Source organism: Mustela lutreola, chromosome 6, assembly GCF_030435805.1.
Source record: "Mustela lutreola isolate mMusLut2 chromosome 6, mMusLut2.pri, whole genome shotgun sequence".
NCBI classification, from domain to species: Eukaryota; Metazoa; Chordata; class Mammalia; order Carnivora; family Mustelidae; genus Mustela; species Mustela lutreola.
This window is the reverse complement of record NC_081295.1, coordinates 91,975,762-92,001,170: the sequence shown is the minus strand read 5'-3', so window position 1 is coordinate 92,001,170 and position 25,409 is coordinate 91,975,762. Positions and strand designations below refer to the sequence as shown.

Below are 25,409 nucleotides of genomic sequence, written 5' to 3'. Positions count from 1 at the left end.
CTACTTGCACTACTGTCTTGTTCCCAATCTTAGAGGAAAGGCTTTTAACTTTTCACCATAAAGCATGATGTTAGCTTTGGGTTTGTCATAAATGGCCTTTATTATGTTGAAGCATGTTCTTAATACATATAATGTGTTGAGAGTTTTTATTATGAAAGGATGTTGACTTTGGTCAAATGCTTTTTTCTGTACCTACTGAAACGGTCATATGGTTTTTACTGTTTATTCTATTAATTTAGTATGCCATGTTTACTGATTTATGTATGTTTAATCACCTTTGTATCTCAGAGATAAAACCTCACTTGATCATGATGTATAATCCTTCTAGTGTGCTACTGAATTTGATTTGCTAGTAGGTTGCTCAGGATTTTTGCATCTGTGTTTAGCAGGGACATGGCCCGTGTGATACTGTGATTTATGAGAGACTATGGACTCTGAAAAACAATCTGAGGGGTTTGAAGTGGCAGGGGGGTGGAAGGTTGGGGTACCAGGTGGTGGGTATTATAGAGGGCACGGATTGCGTGGAGCACTGGGTGTGGTGAAAAAATAATGAATACTATTATGCTGAAAATAAATAAATTTAATTTTAAAAAAAAGAAATATGTATTTGATCTTCATCCCTGGTTTTGGGACAGAGCTCCTAAAGCCTTTGGAATTTCTCATGGGCTGTACAGGTATCTCTTGTTATGTCAGTGAGGTGACCTCTAGAATGCACCTAAGGATGGAGGCTGGTTACCAGTGGAGCCAATCATGTGATTAGGGGTTTGATCTTTCCATCCTACTCCCCAACCTCCCGAGAGGGAGGAGAGCCTGGAGATTAAGTTTGGTTACCAGTGGCCATAGAGTTAATCAATCTTGTTTATGTAACAAAGTCCATTTAAAAAAAAGTTGGGGTTCAGAGAGCTTCCATGTTGGTGAACAGATGGAGATTCAGGGTGAGTGGCACACTCAGAGAAGGCATGGAAACTCCAAACCCTAACCTCGTACCTTGTCCTATGCATCTGTTTCATCTGACTGTTCCGAATTATATACTTTTGTAATAAACCAGTAATCTTATGAGTAAAATGTTCCTCTAAGTTCTGTGAGCCACTTGGGCAAATTAATCAGACCCTCAAGTCTACAGCTGGTCAGTCAGAAACACAGATGGTAACCTGGACTTGTGATTGGCATCTACCACATGGGGGGCAGGGAAGCAGCAGTTTTGTAGGACTGAGTCCTTAACCTGTGGGGTCTGATGCTCTCTGTAGATAGATTTGTCAGAATTAAGTTGAATTATAGGACACTGAACTGGTGTCCAAGAATTGCTTGTTGGTGTGGAAGAAAAACCACATTGGAATTGGTGACCAAAGTCTTAGACTGTAATTTTCTTTTCTTATAGTGCCCTTGTTTGGCTTTCGTATCAAGATAAGGCTTGCCTGTAAAGTGAGTTTTAAGGTGTTTCCTCCTCTTCAATTTTTGGGTGTTTGAGAAGGATTGGTATTAATTCTTTTTTAAACATTTGGTAGAATTCATCAATGAAGTCTTCTGAAGGTCCTGGGATTTTATTTGTTGGAAGATTTTCTATAACTGATTCAGTCTCTCTGCTTGTTATTGGTCTGTTCAGATTTTATATTCATCTTTTTTGTATTTTTTAATTTTTACTTAAATTCAATTAATTAACATATAATGTACTATTACTTTCAGAGGTAGAGTTAAGTGATTTAGCAGTCTTACATAACACCCAATGTTCATTACGTTATGTGTCGTCATTAATGTCCATCACCTAGTTACCCCATCCCTCTCTACCTACCTTCCCTCCAGCAACCCTCAGTTTGTTTCCTATGTTTAAGAGTCCCTTATGTTTTGTCTCCTCTCTGATTTCATCTTGTTTTATTGTTTTCCTCTCTTCCCCTATGGTCCTCTGTTTTGTTTCTTTAATTCCACAAGTCAGTGAGATCGTATGATAATTGTCTGTCTCTGATTGAATTTTTTGCTTAGCATAATACCCTCTAGTTCCATCCACATTATTGCAAATGGCAAGAGTCAAGCAGAGAGAGTCAATTATCATATGGTTTCACTTATTTGTGGAGCATAACAAATAACACTGAGGACAGGGGGAGATGGAGAGAAGGGAGTTGAGGGAAATTGGAGGGGGAGATGAACCATGAGAGACTATGGAATCTGAAAAACAATCTGAGGGTTTAGAAGGGGAAGGTGGTGGGAGGTTGGGGGAGCCTGGTGGTGGGTATTATGGAGGGCACGTATTGCATGGAGCACTGGGTGTGGTACATAAACAATGAATTCTGTTACACTGAAAAGGAATTAAATTTTAAAAAATTTTGTCACTTATACCTAAATAAATCTGAAGAACAAATAAATTAAAAAAAAATTTTTTTTAAAGATTTTATTTATTTATTTGATAGAGTTTACAAGCAGGCAGAGAGGCAGGCAGAGAGAGAGGAGGAAGCAGGCTCCCTGCTGAGAAGAGAGTCCAATGTGGGGCTCGATACCAGGACCCCAGAATCATGACCTGAGTTGAAGGAGAGGCCTTAACCCACTGAGCCTTCCCAGGTGCCCCAAGATTTCTTATTTTTGATGACTGAATAATATTCCATTGTGTATGTGTGTGAGAGAGAGAGAGAGAGTGTGTGTGTGTGTGTGTGTGTGTAATCTTCTTTGTCCATTCATCTGTCAGTGGATGTCTAGCCTTTCCATAGTTTGGCTATTGTGGACATTGCTGCTTTTCAGTCTTGGTAAGTGTTTTAGCAGTTTTCTAAGTTTTCTTAGCAGTTTTCTAAGAATTTATTCATGTCTTCTGAGTTACTGGATTTGTTTGCATATTTTCATAGTGGCACTGATGATCCTTTGAATGTCTGTGAGATATGTTATAATGTCTCTTCTTTTATCTGTAATTTTATTTGAGTCATCTCACTTTTTTTTTTTTAGTCTAGCTGAAGGTTTGTCAGTTTTTTCTTCAGAAAACCATCTATTAGTTGTTGATCTTATCTACTGTTTTCCTATTCATTTATTTCTGCTGTTATTTTTATTATTTCCTTCCTTCTGCTAACTTTGGGCTCAGTTTGTTCTTCTCTCTTTAGTTCTAAGAAGTATAAGGTTATATATTTTTTAAAGATTTATTTATTTGAGGGGCACCTGGGTGGCTCAGTGGGTTAAGCCACTGCCTTTGGCTTGGGTCATGATCCCAGGATCCTGGGATCGAGTCCCACGTCGGGCTCTCTGCTCAGCGGGGAGCCTGCTTCCTCCCCTCTCTCTCTGCCTGCCTCTCTGCATACTTGTGGTCTCTCTCTGTCAAATAAATAAATAAATGCTTTAAAAATCGAACAAACAAACAAACAAAAACGGATGCAAAAAATCCTGCAACGCAAGATTAGGAGTCATGTTTAAAAAAAAAAAAAAAGATCTCAGACCCTGAGATCCTGACCTGAGCTGAAGGCATAGGCTTAACCTACTGAGCCACCCCGGTGTCCCTATATTTTTTATTTTGAATCTTTCTTTTTTTCTGAGTACAAACATTTACTGCTATGAACTTCTCTATCAGATCTGCATTTGCTACATTCCATAAGTTTTGGTATGTTATGTTTCCTTTTTGGTTTGTCTCAAGATACTTTATTTCCCTTTGATTTCTTCTTTGACTATTCAGAAATGCATTGTTTATTTTCTATTTATTTGTGAGTTTTCCAAATTTCCTTCTGTTACTGATTTCTGGTTTCATACCATTGTGCCCAGAAAAGATACTCGATAAGATTTCAATCTTCTTAAATTTTTTAAGCTTAGTTTATAACATAACATATGATCTGTCCTGGAGAATGTTCTGTGTGCACTTGAGAATATTTTGTATTGTTCTGCTGTTGGATGAACTGTTCTATATATGTCTGTTAAGTCCATCTGTTCTAAAGTGTAGGTCAAGTCCACTCTTTCTTAATGATATTAGGTGTGGATGATCTGCCCATTGTGAAAGTGGGATATTGAAGTCCATTTCCTCCTATTTTTGCATCAGTGTGTTTTTGCCTCCAGATCTGTTAATAATCATTTAATATGTTTAGGTGTTCTGATATTGGGTGCATATACATTTATGATTATTACAGCCTCTTGATTAATTGCCCCCACTACCGAACAACCTTCCTTATCTCTTGTTACAGCATTTGACCTAAAGTTCATTTTTTTCTGTTATAAGAATAGTTACCACTATCCTTTTTTCTTTCCATTTGCATTTCTTTCATTTTCAGCCCATGAATGTCTTTAAAGCTTAAGTGAGTCTCTTATAGGCACCATATAGTTGGATCTTTTTTTTAAAATCCGTTCAAGCACTCTGTGTCTCTTGATTGAAAAATTTAAACCATTTACATTTAAATTAATTATTGAAAGGTAAGGACTTACTGTTGTCATTTTGTTAAATGTTTTCTGATTGTTTTGTAGTCTTTGGTTCTTCCTCTCTTGCGGTCTTTCTTTGAAAACTGATTATTTTTTTAAGATGGTATGCTTTGATTCTTTTCTCATCATTTGTGTATTTTGTATAGGTTTTTCTTCATGATCATCATGAGGCTTTCATAGTAAATCTTGTAACAGTCTGTTTTAAGTTGAAAACAACCTAACTCCCATTGCCTGAAAAAATTCTACACATTTACTTGTCTCCCAGTTGTATGTTGATGTTACAATTTACATTTCTTCATATTGTAAAACCATTAACAAATTATTATAGCTATAGTTATATTTAACACTTTTATCTTTTAATTTATATACTAGTGTCTAGTGATTTCCATGCCAGCATTGCAATATTGAGTATATTGAATTTGTCTATATATTCACCTACATCAGTGATTTTAATACTTCCATGTTTCCATGTTACTAATTAGCACTCATTTGTTCATCTTAAGGAACTCTCTTTAGCATTTCTTGTAAAGTAGGTCTAGTGTTGACCAATTCCTTTAGCTTTTATTTGTCTAGAAAAGTCTTAACTCTACCCAGGAACTACTTTCCTGGGTTAAGTATTCTTGATCGGCATTTTATTTTCTTTGACTACTTGAGTATATTATCCCAGTGTATCCTGGTCTGAATAATTTCTTCTGAGAAATCTACTGATAGCCTTACCAGGGTTCCCTTGTATGTGATGATTCTTTTTTAAACTCTTGCTGCTTTCTGAATTCTCTCTTTATCTTTGATATTCAAGAGTTTGATTATGTTTTCTCAGTAAAGATCTCTTTGGGTTGAATCTGGGGATCTTTAAGTTTCATGTATCTGGCTAGCCATCTCTCCCCAGAGTTTGGAAGTTATCAGCCATTATTTCTTTACATTTTCTGATCCCTTCCCCCTCTCTTCTCTATCTAGGACTCCTATAACATGAATATTGTTTTATTTAATGGGGTTCCATAATTCACACAGGCTTTCTTTATTTTTTTTTTATTTTTATTTATTTTTTCTGCTCCATATGGATAATATTAAGAGACCTGTCTTCAAGTTCACAAATTCTTTCTTCTGCTTGTTTGAGCCTGTTAATGAAACTCTCTGTTGCATTTTTTTTTTCATTTCATTGACTGTATACTTCACCTCCAAAATGTTTTTATGATTTCTCTTGTTTGAACCGCTCATTTTATTCTTGCATTATTTTCCTAAGTTCATATTGTTCTCTGTGTACTCTAAAATCTCACTGCCCTTCCTTAAAATAATTGTTTTGAAATCTTTTTCAGGTAACTCACAGATCTCCATTTCTTTGGGGTTAATAACTTGAAAACTATCAAGCACCTTTGGTAGTGTTGTGTTTCCTTATTTCACATCTCTGTGCCTTTGCATTAATGTTTGCTCATTTGAGAGAGGAGTCACCTCCTCAAGCCTTTTAGATTGATTTTGGTGGGGAAAGACTCAACAGAAAGTGGCTCTGAGGGTTCTGGCTGAATAGGGTACTGTGTCTCTGGGTCTGGAGAGGGCACACAACATAATCTGTACACCTACATCAACTGAGATCAACATTGACAAAGACTATGGGGTTCTTCTTTGACCAAGACTGCGGAGATCCTATAAGCAGCAACAGTGACTAGGGCTGTTGGGGTTCTAGGTGGAAGAGACTGATGGGGTCTTCCTATTCTCTTTTTTTCCCCCTGTGGCAGGGAGTTCTATCCAAGGGGAATGCCTCTTGGTACCAGGTCTGGTGAACTGGCACCCAGTACAGCAGTGAAACCAGGGGTCCTGGGGCCCAGATGCACTTGTTTTGGTGGTAGTTCAAATGTCTGATGAGCATGCATGGGCAGATCTCCAAGGAACCAGAATCAGAGACTCTGGGGATCACCACAGTGATTTGGACCCCACGATGGGGGCACACAACAGTGGCACAGGTTCTGGGATGACAAGGTACAGCAGTGACTTGGGCCCAGGATGAGGGGTGTAGCAGCAGCATGCCCTGGGGATGGTGGGTCAAAGCTGTGACTCAAGGCACAAGGGGCATGGCACAGAGCTGTAGCATTACAACCCACCCATGGCAAGTCAGTGCCATGGCTTAGGACCCAGAGGGTGGAACAGAGAGCAACAACAGCAGCATCACAACCTAGTAATGGCAGGTCAAAGCCACAGCTTGTGACTCCAGGGATCAGTCACAGAAAGCAGCAGGTCAGCCCCAGTGATGGCTGATCAAAGCCATGACTTAGAACCCTGAAGGCAGGGCATAGAAAGCAATGGCACTTCTAGTTTCACAAATGGCAAGGTGCCGTGGCATTCCAGTCCCAGAGAGTGGGGCACAGCATCAACCACAGCAGTCTCACTACAACAGTAACTCCAGGAAGTCCCTGGTGAGGAGACACAGCAGTGAGGAGACACTCAGTGTTGGTGCAGACTGGGAGTGCTCAGTGGCAAAGTCTACAGATGGCCATGGCAGTGATGCTCCTCTCCTTTTCCCATCAGGTCTAATCCCTCCAAAGGGGTTCCTCTTTGCACTGAGCTTCTCTGGGCTGGGAGATGGAATGAAGCAGGTTAAATGCTTCTTAGACTTTTCTATGAGGCTGTGCTCAGTATTTGAGCCCTGCAGGGCTTCTGCTGCTTCTTAGTTATAGTCTCAAGCTTTCCCAGAGCTGGTTTGTCTGTTTATAGTTGTTTATTTACCGTTTTTGTGGGGAGACAAAAACGGTACCTTTGGGACCTCCTAGCCAGCCATCTTGCCAATATCAGTCCCTACAGTGAAATTTTTGTTTTATTTCATTTGTTTGAGAAAGTGGAAAAGAATCAGGAAAGCTCGTAGTGGAGAATAAGTATAAATCCAAACTGATGGAAGGGGTAGTTTTATCTATAGTTAAACCTTTAGTAATCAAGCTAATGGTACAAATAACAGAGGTCGTGTTTTGTAGTGTGTTTACCTTTTGTTTAAATATTAATCTTCTGTTTTTTAATATTGATTTCTATTCCTTAAAATCTACGATTTATCGTGGCCCACAAAAAAGAAGCAACAAACCCATTTAGGATTTAAATTTTTTCTCTAGCTTGTCTATATGCAGATAAGAAAAAAAAACATATTTCAAAAGTGAAAACTTATGAGTTAATTTCTACCCATCAGTGCCTATAATGCCATAGGGAGAATATGTGTCAGCTCATCCAGTTAGATCAACATTCTGGTAGTAGGCTGTAATTTGGAACTGAATGAATATATGAATGTGTAAAATTGGGAGCTAATTTGATCCTCAATTTAAGAGAAACAAAAAGCCTATGAACTGCAGTTGGTCTTTGAAAGAAAAAAAAAAAAAGTATCTTTGCTGGTAACTTTAGAGATCCTAGCATGTCTAAGGATTTCAACAAATTCACAGAGGAGCAACTCATAGTTGAGAACAGAGCTTTTTTAAATAAGAAAGTTTAAGTGGTATATATCACATAGAAGCTGGGTTGTTGGGTTGAAGATAACTGCGTTATTGATTAATTTTTAGTAGTGGCGGAGGTGGTCCCAGCTTTTCCCTGCCAAGGCCTGGCTTTTACTAAGTAGGAGTATCTGTAAAGATATAGAAGCAGGGAGTCACTCATAGAATCTGACAGTAGACAGTAAGCAGGATACAAAGTGTTCATGAGAATGTGGCCTCTGGAAGGCCCTCACACCAAGCAGTGTTTAAATTTAGTTTCAGCATTCACAACACAAACAGAGAGAAATTCATAGTTGACACAAAGATGAGCTGTCCTCATCCATCTTCCTTTAAAGTTGCTTACTCGGGAAAGGATGCCAAATTTGGGATGTTCCCATAATCACCCTCCACAGACAACATACATCCTTTGTACATCAAAAGGAAAAAGCTGTGACTCAGGCTGGAGGACCCCAGGGGATTGGTTTGCCGAAATTGCTCTTCACTAATCACATGCTTGTTTGTCCCTTCTCTATTTTAGAATTGGAATTGGAAGCACTTATTCCAGAAATCTGGGGCAGGTCTAAACTCTGGCTTTCTTGTTAAATGTGGCTACCCGAAGTCTCTCTAGTCTTGTAGTCATTTGCAAACAATAGTGACAAATCATCTGTGAAGGTGAATTGATCTTTGAAAAGTAACCTCTTCAATACTCGACAGAACCATTTCACATGCCCACCCTGGAAAAATGAAACTTCGTAATTTCTCAGGTGTGCTTAGCCAAAACTCCGTCTTCCCTTGAGCCAAAACTGCTTTTTCAAGCAGGACTCACTTCAACCATTTACCTTTACAAGGAATCCAGCTCAACTCCCAGGTCCATTTATCTCCATGTAAACCATCCCCCGGCTTTCAATATTATGTTAACGGCTGTCACTGTGGTTGTAAAATTTCAAACATCAAGGTCAAGAACCTGAAAGTATGACTTTGGCATAAGCCTTTCTAAGGCAACTGTGGTGAGGGGATGGCGGGGGGGGGGGGGGCGGGGGGGGGTGCTGTTTCGAGACCTGAGGCTCCCCTGCCTGTGATTGTGGGAAGACACTATCCATTCCTGCAATTTATTTGCGGCTCTCTGAGGAGCTCATCTAATGCTGTTCTCCAGTGCACACTTGTAGGAGGTAAAGCTGGACTTTTCTAGTCCTTCTTAGAATGTTTGCTTCCATCCAAGCATCCAGTAGCACAAAAAGTCTGACGGTAATGAGCGAGCTCCCAGACAGAGCTCTGAGGGAGGAAACGTGGAAAGTGCCACTGTTTTTCTCATCCTTGAAATGCTGATCTGGAATGAGTTGAAGAGCGACAGGACCAGCCTCTGAAATGTCAGCCTACGTCCCAAAGCCTGACAACAATAGTACATCCTGAATAAGCTGAATGTTTGGAGGAGAGGTTTTGAAGGGAATTGAATTTTATGACGAACAGGAAGTTATGCAGAAAACCGTTTTTGTTTCGCCTCATGTAGGTAGAGGGCTTTCAGAAAAGCTTGCTTCCACTTTTCTCTCTTTGGGTGTCATTTTAAATGTAATTTAACCATTTTTAGATGTAAACTCTTCGGCCCCTCCACAGCATTATCTTACTCATAAAAACTTACTCTGTATTTCCTATAATGTGGCTGTTGAAGGTAAATATATTGGACTGGAAGTATGCAAACTCTAGCATCAAAGTTATTAGCCTAAAGGGAAAAAAAATCCTTAATAGGAGATTTTGTCATTTTTCTGCTTTTCTGAAAACAGATTGTAGAAAAAAATCCATCTAATTGAGGGTTATGAATTCTCTGGGTATGACTAGTCCTAGTTTAAATAATGAAAAATGTGGTGAAAAGGATAATTTTCTTCCTAAGTCCTGGATTTTAGTTCTGTTTCATTCTGGGTTTCATTATGAGACTCAAGGCAAGTCACAAGAGGCCCTGTGTCGTCTAGCTCTTCTAGTGCTGAGCTGTAGAGTGTATCTTACAGGAAGAAAAAATCATGCAGTTTTACTTGATTTACTGGAGTACATCATATTATTGCCATTAGTATCCATTTTCCCATTTTCTTTTATGGTAGTATTTTATCCCACTATGACTATTCATACGCATTCTATATTTACATGTGTATGTACATAAAATTATGTAAGATTCAAGCTTTCTGTAACGTCCGCAATGTACAGAACTCCTTAGAGATCACTGTATTTTAGCAAGGAGGAAAGGCCTCTGCTAGTGTCTGTTTCCAAGCTTTTCACGGAGACTATAAATGAGGCCTGGGAAGGCTCTAACGAGTCAGTAATTTATAGACTATTAAGATAGTTAATTAGCAGTGATTCTTGAGCATATCCAATCAAGAACACATGTTTATAAAGGACAAACAGATTCAACACAACATGTCTCTGACCTAACCAAACCCAATCAATTAACAAAATGGGATCTCTTAGTTTGCATATCTCCCACTCCCCCCAAAATAGAATCGCTAACCACTTGTTAACCACACTGACTTTCTACCAGACAGAGTAATGGCCCCAGAAATGTTCAGATCCAGCACCCAGTTACAGTGTAGGCAGCAGAGTCTACAAAACAGGAAGAAAGCCCTGCTTGCTTTTTTGCCTCCTTTCCTGGTTTGACTTGATGTGATAATTCATTGCAGATTTCTTTTTCTTTGACAGAGTGCCTACCGCAGGAATGGGATGGCTTTTCTGGCCTGCTGATGGGACTGTGACTGTAACAACAGGAAAGGCAATGTTATATTAAGGTGATTTCTGTTCCCCTCTTTGGACAAAATAAAATACAAGTTTACCTTCTCTGTGTCCTCAGGAGTGGGTTGGTTTGTTGTGACTATCAACTGGCTGACTGCAGCTCTTTTTTCCAGCCCTCTCAATGCTTCGTCTTGTTTACTGGCTGGGCCGTTTAGCTAATTAATGGCAGGATGTTTGGGATAGTGTGTAGGTGGACAAGAATGCAGATCACACAATTTTGAAATTTTAATTTGGAATGGATTTACTGCCCTCAGCTCACAGATCTTAAAAGCAGTGTCTTGTCCCCACCACCGTCTCCTGCCCCACCCCCCGCAGTGTTTAGTCTGTGTTTTATTTGATGCATTTTGTAATCCAGGTTTGGGACAAAGGAAACAAAATTAAAAGGACAGTCACTTCTCCCCTGGCACCGTCTCACCAACTTCACTTTGCAACATCTGCTGATTACATATATCCTACTCGTATTTTAGAGACCAGCAGTCATTTTATAAACTCACACTAATCAGAGACATAATCGATCTGATGAACTGTTTGTTCCCGTCTTCGCATCCCTTGTCCGCACTTGCAGCGTACGTGTTATCTGTCATGCCTTCTTCCCAAACTTCCTGAGGATCTGCCTGTTGTGCGTGTTCTCCCTCCTCTAGGCCCTCTTCCCTGTCTTCACGTCTCTCCATCCCCTGTCCCTCCAGTCCCCAGGCCCATCACACACACACACACACACACAGAGCCTTTTAGAAACAAAATAATCAGAATCCGTTGATTAAGAGTAGTTGAGTGATTTGCTTTCTCCCTCTGAAGCATTCCCACAGCTACACTGGGATTGTGGACTGGGTAATTTCTTGCTAGTAGCAGCTGAGTTACCCTTCTGTACTTTTCTCCATTAAATGAGGAACTCAAACTTTTGAGAACAAATCAAAATCTAGCAGATATAATTGTACAGTTCCTGCTTCAACTTGAATTACAAAAAAGGAAGTTATTTCTTTAATTTGGTAGGACTTCTGTGCAATTTTATTTTTATCGTGGTTTTTGCACAAACCGAAAGAGCCTTTTGTAAAGCATTAATAAAAACAGAAATAAGAAGCATGAAAGATTTTCCTCCTATGACCAAATGATCGTGAGTCTCCATTAATATGATTGTGCCATACTGTTGACATTTGTTAACTATCATTTACCTGTTCTGTGTTAGTCCTTCTGGAAAAAATCTTCATGTCAAGAACAAAAAAACGCAGATATATAATACCAAAAAATTGCCAAGGGGTTTTGATGTTCCATCTGTGCTTGTTGAAATGTATGATTAAACTTTTCTTTTTATCATCATTCTTATTTTTCTTGGCATCCCTAATCATGGAAAATTATAAGCTTGCAGTAAACAGCCTAACTTTTAAAACGACAGCATTTATTGTATTTGGTTTCGATCTGCCAGGCTTATAGATGTATAAAATTTTCAGGGGCTAATTTTTCACATCAAAATTCCTGCTCTCCCACATTATACATTTTAAAGTATGCACAGGCAAAAAAACACAGGGTTTAGGTTTTTTTCCCCTTCATTTTATTCTACCTGATCTCCTTATAGTCCCAGAGAAGGAAGACTCAACGTACATTTCTCTCAGAAATATGACAGGTCTGTGTTTTTGTTGGTCTGGCGTATGTTTGTCTATCTTGAACAGTCTGACAGGTAATTATTTATAAAATCTGGTTTTACCCAGTAAGTCCATATAATAACCTTTCACTTTTCATCATAAGCCAGTGAGCTGAATTTAGAATAAAACAAGGTCATTTATGTCTGTCCCAAACCAGCCTAGATGTCCCCATAATTGCTCAATATTAATATTTTTAATTCTTTTTTTCTTTTTTACACTTAGTTTCTTTCTCTGACTCTTTCAGCAAACTGAATTTGAAATAAAACTCAGTGAAATAAAGTTTTCTTAAGCAGCGGGTATACAAAAAAATGTATAGAAGGAAAATTTCAGAAAATGTGACTTCAATAAATTGCTCTCTCAATATTAAAATGTTCGGTAAAATCATAAAATGTTAGAGCAGAAGAGAGTCTTGGAAATCATTGCAAACAACCATTCGTTTTCCCAATGAAAGTATGTAGCCTGGAGAGGGAAGTTAACTTTCCCAAGGTCACTCAGCGGTGGCAGTGACGGCCCAGAGACCACACCCATGGCCCTTAATTCTCAGGCTACCATTTTGCTTCACCATATTGAAACATTGGGATTTTATGGCATGTTTATCCTAGATGATAACCTACATTTATTTTTTTTTTAAAAGATTTTATTTATTTATTTATTTGACAGACTGAGATTACAAGTAGGCAGAGAGGCAGGTAGAAAGAGAGAGAGGAGGAAGCAGGTTATCCACGGAGCGGACAGCCCGATGCGGGGCTCGATCCCAGGACCCTGGGATCATGACCTGAGCCGAAGGCAGAGGCTTTAACCCACTGAGCCACCCAGGCGCCCCAACCTACATTTATTTTTAAATTTATTTTTAAATGATACTAGTTTGGGCATATTATAAAGCATAAGTGTTACATTAAAATCTTCAAAGGGACATGGTATAATTAAATAATCTGTATTATATGTCAGTTATCATCAGTTTTGGGGGTTGTTTTGTTGTTGTTTTTTAAAGATTTTATTTGTCAGAGAGAAAGCAAGGGCAGGGGGAGCAGCAGAGGGAGAGGGAGAAGCAGGCTCCCAGCTGAGCAAGATACCCAATGCGGGACTTAATCCTAGGACCCTGGCATCATGACCTGAGCCAAAGGGAGACGCTTAACTGACTGAGCCACCCAGGAGCCCCTATATATCAGTTTAAAAAAAAAAAAAAAAGGAGGTCTGCAAGCAGGGGAGATGGAACTAATATACTTTGAGCACCAACTCTCTGTCAGGAACCTCACCTCTGGGATTTCACTGATCTTCACAATGATTTCATGAGATAGAGGCTATCAGAAACAAAAACAACCACATCAGGCTCATTTCTAAATCAAATGTGAATACACAAAATAATCTGTATTTTTGTAGCCTTGTGTTTTGGAGATCAAATCTGAAAAAAATAAGTAAAACCCAACAAATCAGTAAAAATAGCCCCTCTTATGGGAAATTGACAGGGCCTCGTAGATTTGAGGGTAAAGGAAATAGAAATATTTCTCCCTTCACCTAAATTGGGAATGTGACGTTCCGAACATGGCATTTGAGGCCATGTCATTAACCTTCCTGCCTTCACATATTGCAATAGTTAAGATTCAGAAATAATGTTCCAATTTTAGAACCAAGAGTTTTTATTTAAAAACCATCAGAAGCACAAATATTTTTTAAACGGTGTATATAATTCCTGTACCTGGGGAAAATTCTTCATTTATCGCTGTTTGTCCTTTGTTTCTATAAAATAATAAACAATCCACATGTAATGCTTTTACCACATAGAAGACAAATACACATAAGTGGCGATTCTTGGTCTGAAAGAAGACAAGTTTGCTTGTCTAGAAATTAGAAGGTTTAATTTTATGAAAAAATGTTATATAGTTCCCAAATCAGGTATTTCTTTCCAGTTCATATAACCCCTTGTGTAAAACTGAATCACTACAGAGAAATATTCCCTCCTCTACCCTCCTGGAATTTAGATAGAACCTTCCCAGGTTGCATTTAAAATTCTACCTTCAACCATGTATACATCTCATAAAATATTTTATGGTTTCCGGTACGCTCTGGCTGAACATTTCATAGTACATAAACATTTCTGCAAATAATAGGAGGGCATCAAGCTGAATGACTGTGTCACGGCAGTGGCTCCCACAGAAAGCTGATTCTCCAGCAATGTATTTTTCTTATTTTTATCTCCTTATTCGAAATCCAAGATGAAACTTTCCATTCTTTTAGAGTAAAGGGGAGAGGGGTGAAGGAAGGCGCGGGACTCTAACAGTGTTCCAGGAGCTGTGTTCATTAAAGCAGAGGCTTTCCACAGAGGGCATCAAGCCAAACTTAAACAACAAAACCATGCCTGCAGGAATTAGATATGAATGTGATGGCCAAATAAGGGCCAGATGCCTTTCAAAACTCAAATATTAAAAAAAAGTCCTATCTCTTAAAGTAAGTCTCCAGTGTTGGGAATGATACTGTAGCACTTAAAAAAAAAAAAAAAAAAAAAAAAGCCAACACAAGGAATGAGACTTGCATTTGTTTTCTGGAACAAAATATCAGATATTCAAGCCATCATAAGTCATCGGAGCTTTGGCAATTGAAGCATTTTGCAAAACAATCAATTCCTAGAAAGTCACAAAAAACCTACATACAATATTTCATTGTTGGAAACCACTATAACTCTGTATAGAGCATTATATTCATGTTCCTCCTTCTCATCGCCACCTAATATTCACTATTCCATTTTTTTAAAGGAAAAAAATTACTGGCAATTCTTTATTGGGATATTGGGACAATCAAAAAATACTGGGAAAAATCAAGAATCAAGATGATCGCTTAATTAATTTTACTCAAACCAGGTTAACGCTTTGCTTGCTCTCAAAATGAGGCTATGTTGTACCAGCATTTTAAGAATAAGTTTGACATAATAATTACAGCACTCCATGTGCCATCCTGTGTACCACATACTTTGTCCGAATTGTTCCATTAGATACTCACAACCCCTTCACAGGATGCGCAGTTACCCCCCACCCCACCCTCCATTGCCCACAGGTAGCAGAGGGGAAGCCAGTGGAGCTGGCATTTGTACCCAACGCATTGACCCCCAAGCCCATATCCTTCGCCACTGTTCCACCGCATGGAGCATGCTCGAGTATAGGTTTCCAATAATGTATTAAAGAGAATTGTTGCTCTGAACCTAGAAGCACTTCTCAGTGCCAGAAAACTGGTTACAAGAAAATTTCATTTTAACTGAATATTCTTTCTCTAAGGCCAAGTACTAGGTATATAATGGGATATCATATCACGTGCCATAGACTATAGTTACGTTGAATGATGCCAAGTCCTCTATAATGTTTTAAATCTAAAGATAAATACATATGATCAATGCACATACTCAGAATCCCTATACAAATTATAAGAAAATCTTCCTCAAAGATCCAAGATTCATGTTTATAAAGCCTCCTTTATGAAGATCAAATTTCTCCAGAAAGCTCTAACTACTTATGCTACTGTTTTATGCTTTCATGTATGCTTGTCCTGTTATAAAATAATCCCCATCTTGTGTACTTTGTGTTTGCAGTGGCAGATACAGAGGTACATATGACAACCCCTGAAACTTTGTAAAAATGCCCTTTTTAGTTGTTTGCTTGTAAATAATGACATAGTCATTCTTTCTCCTGGCCAGGGATTTCTGTGTGTGTGCTTGGGGGGAATGGCAGACAGGGAGAGAGAAGAAAGTGGAAAGAAACTTGCTGAGCATGATATGTAGTCAGCAGCTTCCCTAATTCAACCCCAGGTCTCCTCTGCCTCAGTTCAAGTTACTTGCTGACTTAGGTCCCTTAGGATTCCCAGCTAGGAACAGACCAGCCTACCTGCAGCGTTGTTTTCTGAATGGCATGGATTGACTTCTTCACTTCATTCAGACCACTTCAAGAAGTTAGTTCACCAGCCAGCACATTGGCCACTTCTTGTCACTTAGCCAAGGTGTCCCTAAGCAGTGGGGAGTGTGTGGCTGGTGGGTTGGCTGGCCACACTTCCATAGATCTGACCTGAGAAGAGACAGTGAGCACAGACGGACTTAGGCAGTTTGTTAGTTATGCAGCAACACAGGAAAGATCAGCATGGTGTCAACATCCTGTGTTCCAGGGAGGGGGGCCCAAATGACACCAGACATGAGGGTTGGGGTACTCTACTATGGTCTACCATGCAGCGCCAAGCCTAAAGGACAAGCAAGCCGTCCCTTAGCTGACGCTCGTTTCCGAAAAAAGCTGTTTCCCCCACGGTATGTAGGACATGCTGTTCCCAACATGAAAAATAAATCTGCCTCCCCTCTCCTAGGTTTTCATGGTGGCCTCCTTCCCCAGCTCTTTCCCGTAAAGGTTGCCTCCATGCATGCTACCTTCTGCTTCCTCTGAGCTAATTATGGCCCTCTTGTTCTTTATACTTCCTGTTTGGTGTCGCTAATTGTCTCTCTGTGTGTCTCGTAGCCTGCGCCAGATTAAGAATTTCTTGAGGGCAAAGTCTTGAGCATGTACCCCCTTGAAATCCCCACATGCACATATTAGGTATTCAGTAAACATGTGTTGGTTGGTTGGTGGAAACAAAATTATTCATTTAAACATAAGCACAGAATTATTTTTTTTTGTTTGTTTGGTTAAATGTGTTTAATCTAGTATTGATGCATGTTTGGCTCAAATCTCATGAACTGTAGATGATCACAGCTTTTTTCTTAAAGACAAATGCAGTGTCTCAGAGAAACCAGAGCCCTCTGGGCATGGGGCTTCTTGGAGCCTGTATGAGTAGGTCACTGTCACTTCAGTCTTATTGGAAGGGGTTAGTGACCTCAGAAAGAGAGGTTGCCTCACTCACAGTTGTACTACTAAACCTAGGAACGTTTTTGTTCCATCTGCATCTGTACAAACCTGGGAAGGAGTTAGAGACATACTTGCTATTTTTACATATAGCAACATCTTTGAAAATGTGCCAGTTCTCCTGCTGGTTTATTTAAAGACAGTGAGCCATTCTACAATCACATTTCCCTAAAGGTAACAGCAGTAATATGTCCACTGAACATAAAGCAAATATGAAGATCTATTTAGCTTGAAAATAATGAGATTTTTGTGAATTGGAAGCAACAGTTTATCACCCAAGAGTAGCTTACAATGAAAAAATCTAGGGTTTTTGTCTCTGTTATTCATTCATTCAGTCAGTCAGTCCTTCAGTCATTCCATCATGTAAAAAAAAGAAAAAAAATAGCACCCTTGAAAGTTGAAAAATCAACATGAAGTCTGTAATTCCCAAGCAGTGAGCCAGGGACCTGTGCGAGAGTGCAATTCTTGAAAGAGAGTGCAATTCTTGAAAGGGGCCTAGGAGGCCACCTACATTAAATTACCTGTAGATTAAATAAACATGTTTTGCCCATGTAGGTGCCACTCTAGGTTTAAATATATACATATGTGCTCATGTGTTTTCTAAAATTCGATTCATTTAAAAGGGATCCTGAAATCCTGGTAGCTTTTTGACATGACATATGATTTTTCATTCAAGAGTTAACAAAAGTACAAGTTATAGAATGTGTGGGTCCGTGAATTTCTTTGTGTTAAAAAGTGATTCTCAAGCTCAAAAAAAAAAAAAAAAAAAAAAAAGCTGTTGCTTTCTGTGCTCTCACGGTAACTTTCGTCGGGCTCTTCCGTCCCGTGGTGAATGGATTGGGCCTTCTGAAGATTTTGAGCTGCTGTAACTTAGATTTAAGTGTGTATTTTTCCTGTGACATAAAGTATCACCTGAACTTTTTTTTTAGTATGTCTTATTTTGGGGAAAATTTATGATCTTTTTAACATTAGGAAGTTTCGCTTTTCCTGACATTTTATTGCTTTGCGTATTTGAAACATTTCAATCCCAGACAATAAATACTATGTGATTATTGTTTTCATATGGATAGGCTATTTCCTCCTGGTTTTTCCCAACCCCTTTTCCCAGTTAATAATACTCAGAAATTTATTAATACTTAACTGTGCCATTCAGCTTTTCCAGAATCGTGTATAATGAATGTTAAAAGAGAGACAGGTCTCAAAGAGGGGTAGTAGCGCTTAAAAAGAAATTGAGGCGTGTTTTATTTTAGTTAGATTTCAAATGTTTCCTGTTCAGGTGAAATGAAGATTATATGTATTCCATAAATCATTTTTGTAAATTATCCTAACCAGTGATTGCATTAAATGGTATCTTTTTATATCCTGGTTATGGAAGCGAAACAGATCTCAGCAAAGTAGGCGGATGTGAGCCAAGTAGGGCCATGAGGCCTCAGTGTGGGAAAGCACCCACTTTTAGACCTCTCCTCACGGCTCCCTCCCCTTCTTCAGGTCTTTTGTCAGATACCACTTTCCCATACGCCTTCTCTGCCCACCCTTTCACATACTGAAACCCCAACCTCTGCCCTAGCACCCCATACCCCTGTTCCCTGCCTCCTTTTGTCACCCTAACACCTGCTTACCATTTCATATACTCACGTGGTTTGTTCATTCACTCCTCCTTCTAGAACAGATTGTCTCTGCTGCCATTGCCTCCAGCACTTAGACCAGGCCCAGTATCTACTACATGCCAGTCAATGCTTTCCTAGATGGACAAATCATCGTTCAGTCTTTAATTCTGCAAAGTCTTGCAACGCCATACCCGTGGGATTGCCTTCCAGCCTTGCACTGTTCCTTCTCACTTCTGGCCTGGCCTGTCCTTTTCTCCCCTCCTTCCCCCTGACTTTCCCAAGTCCTCTGAACCTCCTCAGCTGTATTCGTCAGCACAACTTTCTAAAAAAGGTCTTTACATTTTAGGACTTCCAAATCCCAGTGCATTTTCAATGGAACGAGAAGTTTGGCCACCACAAGCAAGAGTTGAGTTATGACATAGTTAGGTTTTCATTTAATATCTTGTAAAACTTTTTGATATATTTATTTCACTACTTATTCAAATTTTCTTTTTCCCAAAACTCCAGGTTAGCAAATGGTTTTGGTGTATTTATTTATGACCTCATAGAGTCACAGAGTTTTTTTAGACAGGACACATAGAATATATTTCTTTTTTAAAAAATTAGTTGAATGTAGTATCATTTACATACAGTAATAACCCCTTTTTAGATATACAGTACAAGTCAATGACTTTTGACAAATAAACACAGTCATATAACTGCCAACACAATCAAGATGCATTAATGCCAAAAAGTTTTCTCATGTTCCTTCGTAATCGTTCCACACCCACCACTCCTGGCAACCGCTGATCTGACTTCTTTTTTTTTTTTTTTATCTTTTCCATAATAGCAAATAAATTTAAATAGTTCTAAACAAGTTTGGATTTAAGGGTTTTTTGTGTCTAACTTCTCTCACTTAGCATAATGCTTTTGAGATTCACCCATGTCATCGTGTATCAGTAGTTCACTTCCTTTTATTGCTCAGTAATATTCCATTGTGGATGCCCACAGTTTGCTTATCTGTGTAACTGAGTGGACATTATTATTGTTTCCAATTTCTGGCTATTGAGAATAAATCTGCTATGAACATGGATGGATTTCTGGCTATTGAGAATAAATCTGCTATGAACATGGATAGACAGAGCTTTTTGTGGACTTACATGTTCATTTCTATTAGGTAAATACCTAGGTGTGGGATAACTGGGTCATATGGAAAGTAAATATTTAATTTTCTAAGAAAGTGTTTTCCAAAGCATCTGAACCTATGGGCCCTCCCTCCAGAAATGTGAGATTTCTAGTTACTCCATAACTTTGCCAGTATTTGAATATGATTCATTCTGTTGTTTGTTTTGATTTGATTTTAGCCATTCTAATAAGTAATAATATCTCACTGTGCTTTTACTTTGCTTTTCTCTGTTGACTAATGATACTAAGCATTTTTCATGTTCATTTACCATCTGTAGCTTTTCTTTATTGAAGTGTTCAAATCTTTGGTCAACTTAAAAAAATGAGTTGTTTTCTCTTATTAAAATATAAAAGACTTCTTTTTATAGTCTTTATACAGAAATATGTTTTCCACGTATTTTCTCTGAGTCTGGGGCTTGACTTAAGGTATATTTGGAAGAGCTGAATTTTTTTATTTTGAAGGGGTCCAATTTTGGGTTTTTATTCTTTTATGGCTTATACTTTTTGTCTTATCTAATCCTGATTTAAGACCAACAAAGGATTTCTCCTATGTTTTAATCTTCATATTTTAAATTTTGACTTTTACATTTAGGTGTTCGATTCATTTTGAGTTTATTTTTGTATATGATGCAAAGTGAGGGTTGAAGTTCTTTCTTTTTCCTTTTTCTATAAGGATGTCTGATTGTTCCGAAACTATTTGGTGAAAAGATTTGTCCTTTCTTCATTTATTTATCTTGACATATTTATCTAAAACCATATGTACATGGGTCTATTTTGGATTCTCTTTTGTTCCATTGATGTGTATGCTTATCCTTAGGCCGGTACCCAACTGTCTTTATTCCTAAATCATGAAATCAGGCCTTATGAATCCTTCAGCTTTTTCTTTTTCAAACCTTTTTTTTTTTTTCTTTTTAATGCTAGGTTCTTTGCTTTTCAATAGTTCTACAAAACATTTACTGGGATTTTTTTTTTTTTTTAAGGGGAGAAGGGGCAGAGAGAGAGAATCTTAAGCAGGCCCCATGCCCAGCACGTGAGCCCTACACAGGGCTTGATCTCGTGTTTCTGAGATCATGACCCAAGCCAAAATCAAGAGTCAGACGCTCAACCAACTGAGCCATCCAGGTGCCCTCATGTGCTGAGATTTTGATTGGAACTCCTTTGAATCTATAACTCAGTTTGGGGGAAATTGACAGTGGTGTTAAGCCTTCTAATCAGCGCATAGGTATAGCTCTTCATTTACTTAGTTCTTTTGTAGTTTCCCTCATCAGTGTTTTATAATTTTAAGAATATAGATCTAGTATATATTTTGTTAGATTTATTTGTGGATTTTCATGTTTGATCGTTTAAGATTTTTTTTAAATTTTAATTTCTGGTTCATTGCCAGTATATACCAATAAAATCTGTTTCTATATATGAAAAAGAAAAAGATATATATATATGAACACAGATACAAAAATACTTAACCAAATACCATGAAATCAAGTCCAGCAAGATTACTGGACTTGATTTCATGGTATTTGGATAAGTATTTTTGTATCTGTGTTCATGAAAGAGATTGATCTGGAATTTTCCTGTAATGATTAATACATCAAGACCAAGTGGCATTTGTCGTAGTAATGAATTGAAAAGTTCATTAGTAATGAATTAAAATGAATGAATGAAATGAATAAATTGAAAAATCAATCCATGTAATGTACCATTATAAAAAGAAAAACTGTAAGATATCCAAGGATGTAGAAAAATAATACAAAATTCAAAATCCGCTCACTAAGCTCAGCAAACTAGGAACAGAGAAAGAAGTTTCCCTCAATGTGATAAAGAATATCTAAGAAAATCTTACAGATGTTTTAAGGGTGAAAGACTGAATACCCATAAAATCAGGAAAAAAGAAAGGAAACTGCCCAAGTTTTTCCCAGAGGTTGGCATTATATTAATTGTGAAAAACTGAATGTTTCCCCCATAAAATCAGGAAAAAGGCAAGGATATTTTTACCACTTGTACACAACACTGTACCTAAGATCCTAGTCACTGCAGTAAGACAAGAAGAAATAAAAAGCATACAGATTAGAAAGAAGTAAAACTTTGTTTGTAAATAACGTGATTATCTATGTAGAAAGCTCCAAAGAATATACAGTACAAAACAACAACCTATTATAGATAATAAGTGAGATCACCAATATTGTAGGATAAAAAGTATAGGATATAAAATAAGTTAGAGGAAAGACAAATAACCTAGAAAGACATAAACTACCAAAATTTTTCAAAAAGAAAAGGATAATCCCAATAGCTTTACATATAAGATTACTCATAGCTGAAGACTTTCCCACAAAGAAAACTTCAGTTCCCAGTAGCCTCACTGGTGAGTTCCTCTGAACTTAAAAAAAAAAAAAGAAAGAAAGAAAGAAAGGAAAAGAAAATAATACTAATTCTACAGAAACTTTTCCAGAAAATAAAAAAGTAAAGTAATTCCCTACTCATTTTATGAGGACAGCATCATCTGATCTAACAACCAGAAAAAAAGACATTACAAGAAAAGATAAATAAATAAATGTAAACTTTGGTAGTTTATATCTTTCCAGGTTATTTGTCTTTCCACTAACTTAACAAATTTATTGGCAAAAAGTTATTTATGAAATTCCCTTATTATTTATAAACCTATGGAATCTGTAGTGATGCTTCTATTTTTAACTCCTGATATTGGCAATTTGTTTCTCCTTCCTTTCTCAACCAATCTGAATAGAGTTATTCATTGTACTTATTTTTCAAAACAGCCTTTGGTTTCATTGATTATTCCCTTTTTTTTCCTGTTCTCAATATCAGTCTGCTTTTATCTTGCTTTTATTTTCTTCCCTCTGCTGCTTTGAATTTAATTCACTCTTCTTTTTTTTTTTTTTCATTTGAGATCTTTCTTTTCTATAAACATTTTGATGCTATGTGCTTCCCCCTAAGCACTGCTTTAGCTGTATCTCAGAAGCTTTGATGTGTTTTGTTTTCATTTTCATCCAACTCAGAATATTTCCTAATTTCCTTTCTGTTTGTGTCTTTGACCTGTGGCTTATTTAGAAATGTGTTCTTTAGTTTTCAAATTTTTGAGAATATTTCAGGTATCTTTCTGTTTTTAAATTTTAGTTTAATTTTATAATGAAGAACATACTTTATATGATTACAGTTCTTTTAGTTTGTGTTTGTTTTATGGCCCAGAATATGTACATATGCACTTGAAAACGTATTGGCTGATGTTGGGTGTTCTATAAATGTCAATTAGGTCAAGTTGATTGATAGTGTCCACTTTCTCTAGCTTTTTGCTTTTTAAAAAATCAATGACTGAGAAAGGAATGTTGAGGCTTTGTCTATTTCTTTTTTAAGTCTTCTTAGTTTTAGTTCACTATATGCTAAAGTTCTGTTTTTAGTTGCATGTACAGTTTGGAATGACATGTCTTGATTAATTGTTTCCTTTAGCATCAAATAATGTCCACTTTATCCCTAGCAATTTTTCATCTTCCAAACTGTACTAGGTCTGATATTAGTAAATTTACTTCACTGTATTAGTGTTTATATGGAGTATATTCTAACATTCTCTTACTTTTAACTTATCTATTTCTCTATATTTAAAGTGTCTTTCTCATTGACAGTCTATAATTAAGTTGGTCTTTCACCCAGTTTTATAATCTTTACCATTTCACTGAGGTGTTCAGACTGCTTACATTTAATTATTGATATGCTTGCATTTAAATTTACAGTCTTGTCCTCATCATAACTGTTTAACTTACTAATTTGTGTTCCTTGATTTTAACTTATTTTTACCATTATAACTCTTTAATTTGTTCATTATAATTCTCTTTAATTACCTAAAGAATACACATTTTGCAAACAAACAAAAATCTTAAAGACTCAGGAAAGCATAAAGAATACAAGGAGAATTATCTACAGCCCTTTAACATTGAGATTAAACATTCTTGACATTTTATTATACCCACTCACAAATTACATTCATATAGTACATACTTCTTTGTAGCCTGTTATAATGCTTTCCTATACCAATTATTTTACTTCTGAATATTTCATACTATGGCTGATTTACTATTAATTAATTGTATCTTATTGTTGGATGTATTTATGTTCCCAAAGTTTTACCATTATAAAATGTACATTATTTTCTGTACATATAATTTTTCCTTTGTCTTTGGCTTCTGTCATTTTCATTGTCAGCATTTTTGTTGCCCCCTGTGAAAGTAATTTGAACTTTTTCTCTGGATACTTTTGAGATTTTATTTTATTTTTCTCTAGTACTTTTGAGATTTTGTTTTATTTTTCCGCCCTTGCAGTATGACTAGCTTACGTGTAGTTTTCTTGTAAGTATCTTTTTTGGAGTTTGTATAATTTCTTGAATCTGTGGTTTGATATCTTTCATCAATTTTTTAACATTCCCAGTGACTTTTCTTCAGATATTTCTTCTTGTCTTCTAGGAATTTAATTACATGTATGTCAGACTTTACATGATATACAATATGTCTCCTATGGTCTTTTTGTACTTCCCATGTTATTTTATCTGTGCTTCAATTTGGATGCTTCCTGATCCATTTTATCTCTATTAACCTTCTCTTTTGCTGCATCTGAAATTCTGTTAAACAAACAAAAACTCTTAAATACAAGGAACAAACTGGTGTTTGCCAGGAGGGAAGTAGATGGGGAAATGAATAAAACAGATAAAGGGCATTAAGGAGCATAGAGTTGTAGTTATAAAATAAATAAGTCATGGAGATGATAAGCCCATGTATTGAATTTTCAACTTTAGTTCTTTATTATTTTTTAGTTATATAATCACCATTTGATTCTTGAAAAGAAAAGAAAAAGTTCAAATCCCTTTCTCATTATACCCATGTTTGGGTTGTTTGTGGATCTACTTCTGTTGTCTGCATTTTTTTCCTCTTGGTTTTCAGTCATTTAGTTCTGTATCCTCTGCTATGACTAGGATTTTTTTATTGAGTGGCAGACGTTGTATATGAAAAAGTACAGAAGCTCTGGATGATGATTTCTTCCCAAAAGGATTTCATTTCTGATAGATAGAAGGGGGTGTAGTCAAATCAAGGTTGATCTATGTCTGCTTTGCCCCTATTCATGGAAAGTATCTCTAGGGCCTCAGCTAAAGTTTTGTGTTGTTTGCCAAGCCCTTCAACCACGGTAAGCTCTGAAATCAGCTTCTGGCTCCAGTCACCCACAGGATGGATGAAATTTCTGCTTACCTCCTTAGCCTCCCAGCTCCTGCTCTCAACCTACCCACATGCAACTTTGTGGTTAACATGTATTTCAAGGAGAAACTTCATGTAGAATTATAGGTTTACTTCTCTGAGTTTCCTCTTCTCTGAGATCTTGGTCCCTCGGCTATTGGCAGCCTCATGTTCCATCCTCTGGCTCAATGAAACTATGAAAAGCCCTAAACCTTTGCTTCCTCCATGGCTCTTTTTCCTCTCACATTTAAGTGGCAAATGTCCTGAGAGGGGGAAATTTCACATCCTTTTAAATCCTGATGAGTTTGATCTTTTTCTGATGCCA

At 37.4% G+C, this 25,409-nt stretch overlaps 1 protein-coding gene across 6 annotated transcripts in view; it reads left to right on the top strand.

Moving 5' to 3' along the window:
* SUPT3H (SPT3 homolog, SAGA and STAGA complex component) overlaps positions 1-25,409 on the top strand; it is a 574,885-nt gene that overhangs the window by 538,084 nt on the left and 11,392 nt on the right. For 2 of the 6 annotated variants that reach the window (XM_059178139.1, XM_059178145.1), the window contains exon 12: positions 10,472-10,625. The exons of 1 other annotated variant lie outside the window; for it this stretch is intronic. In XM_059178139.1, the coding sequence (XP_059034122.1) occupies positions 10,472-10,543 (72 nt within the window). In that variant the 3' untranslated portion in view covers positions 10,544-10,625. Of the gene's footprint in view, positions 1-10,471; positions 10,626-25,409 lie in introns of those variants that run through there. 3 more of the 6 variants (XM_059178140.1, XM_059178142.1, XM_059178141.1) reach the window with 3 other exon arrangements.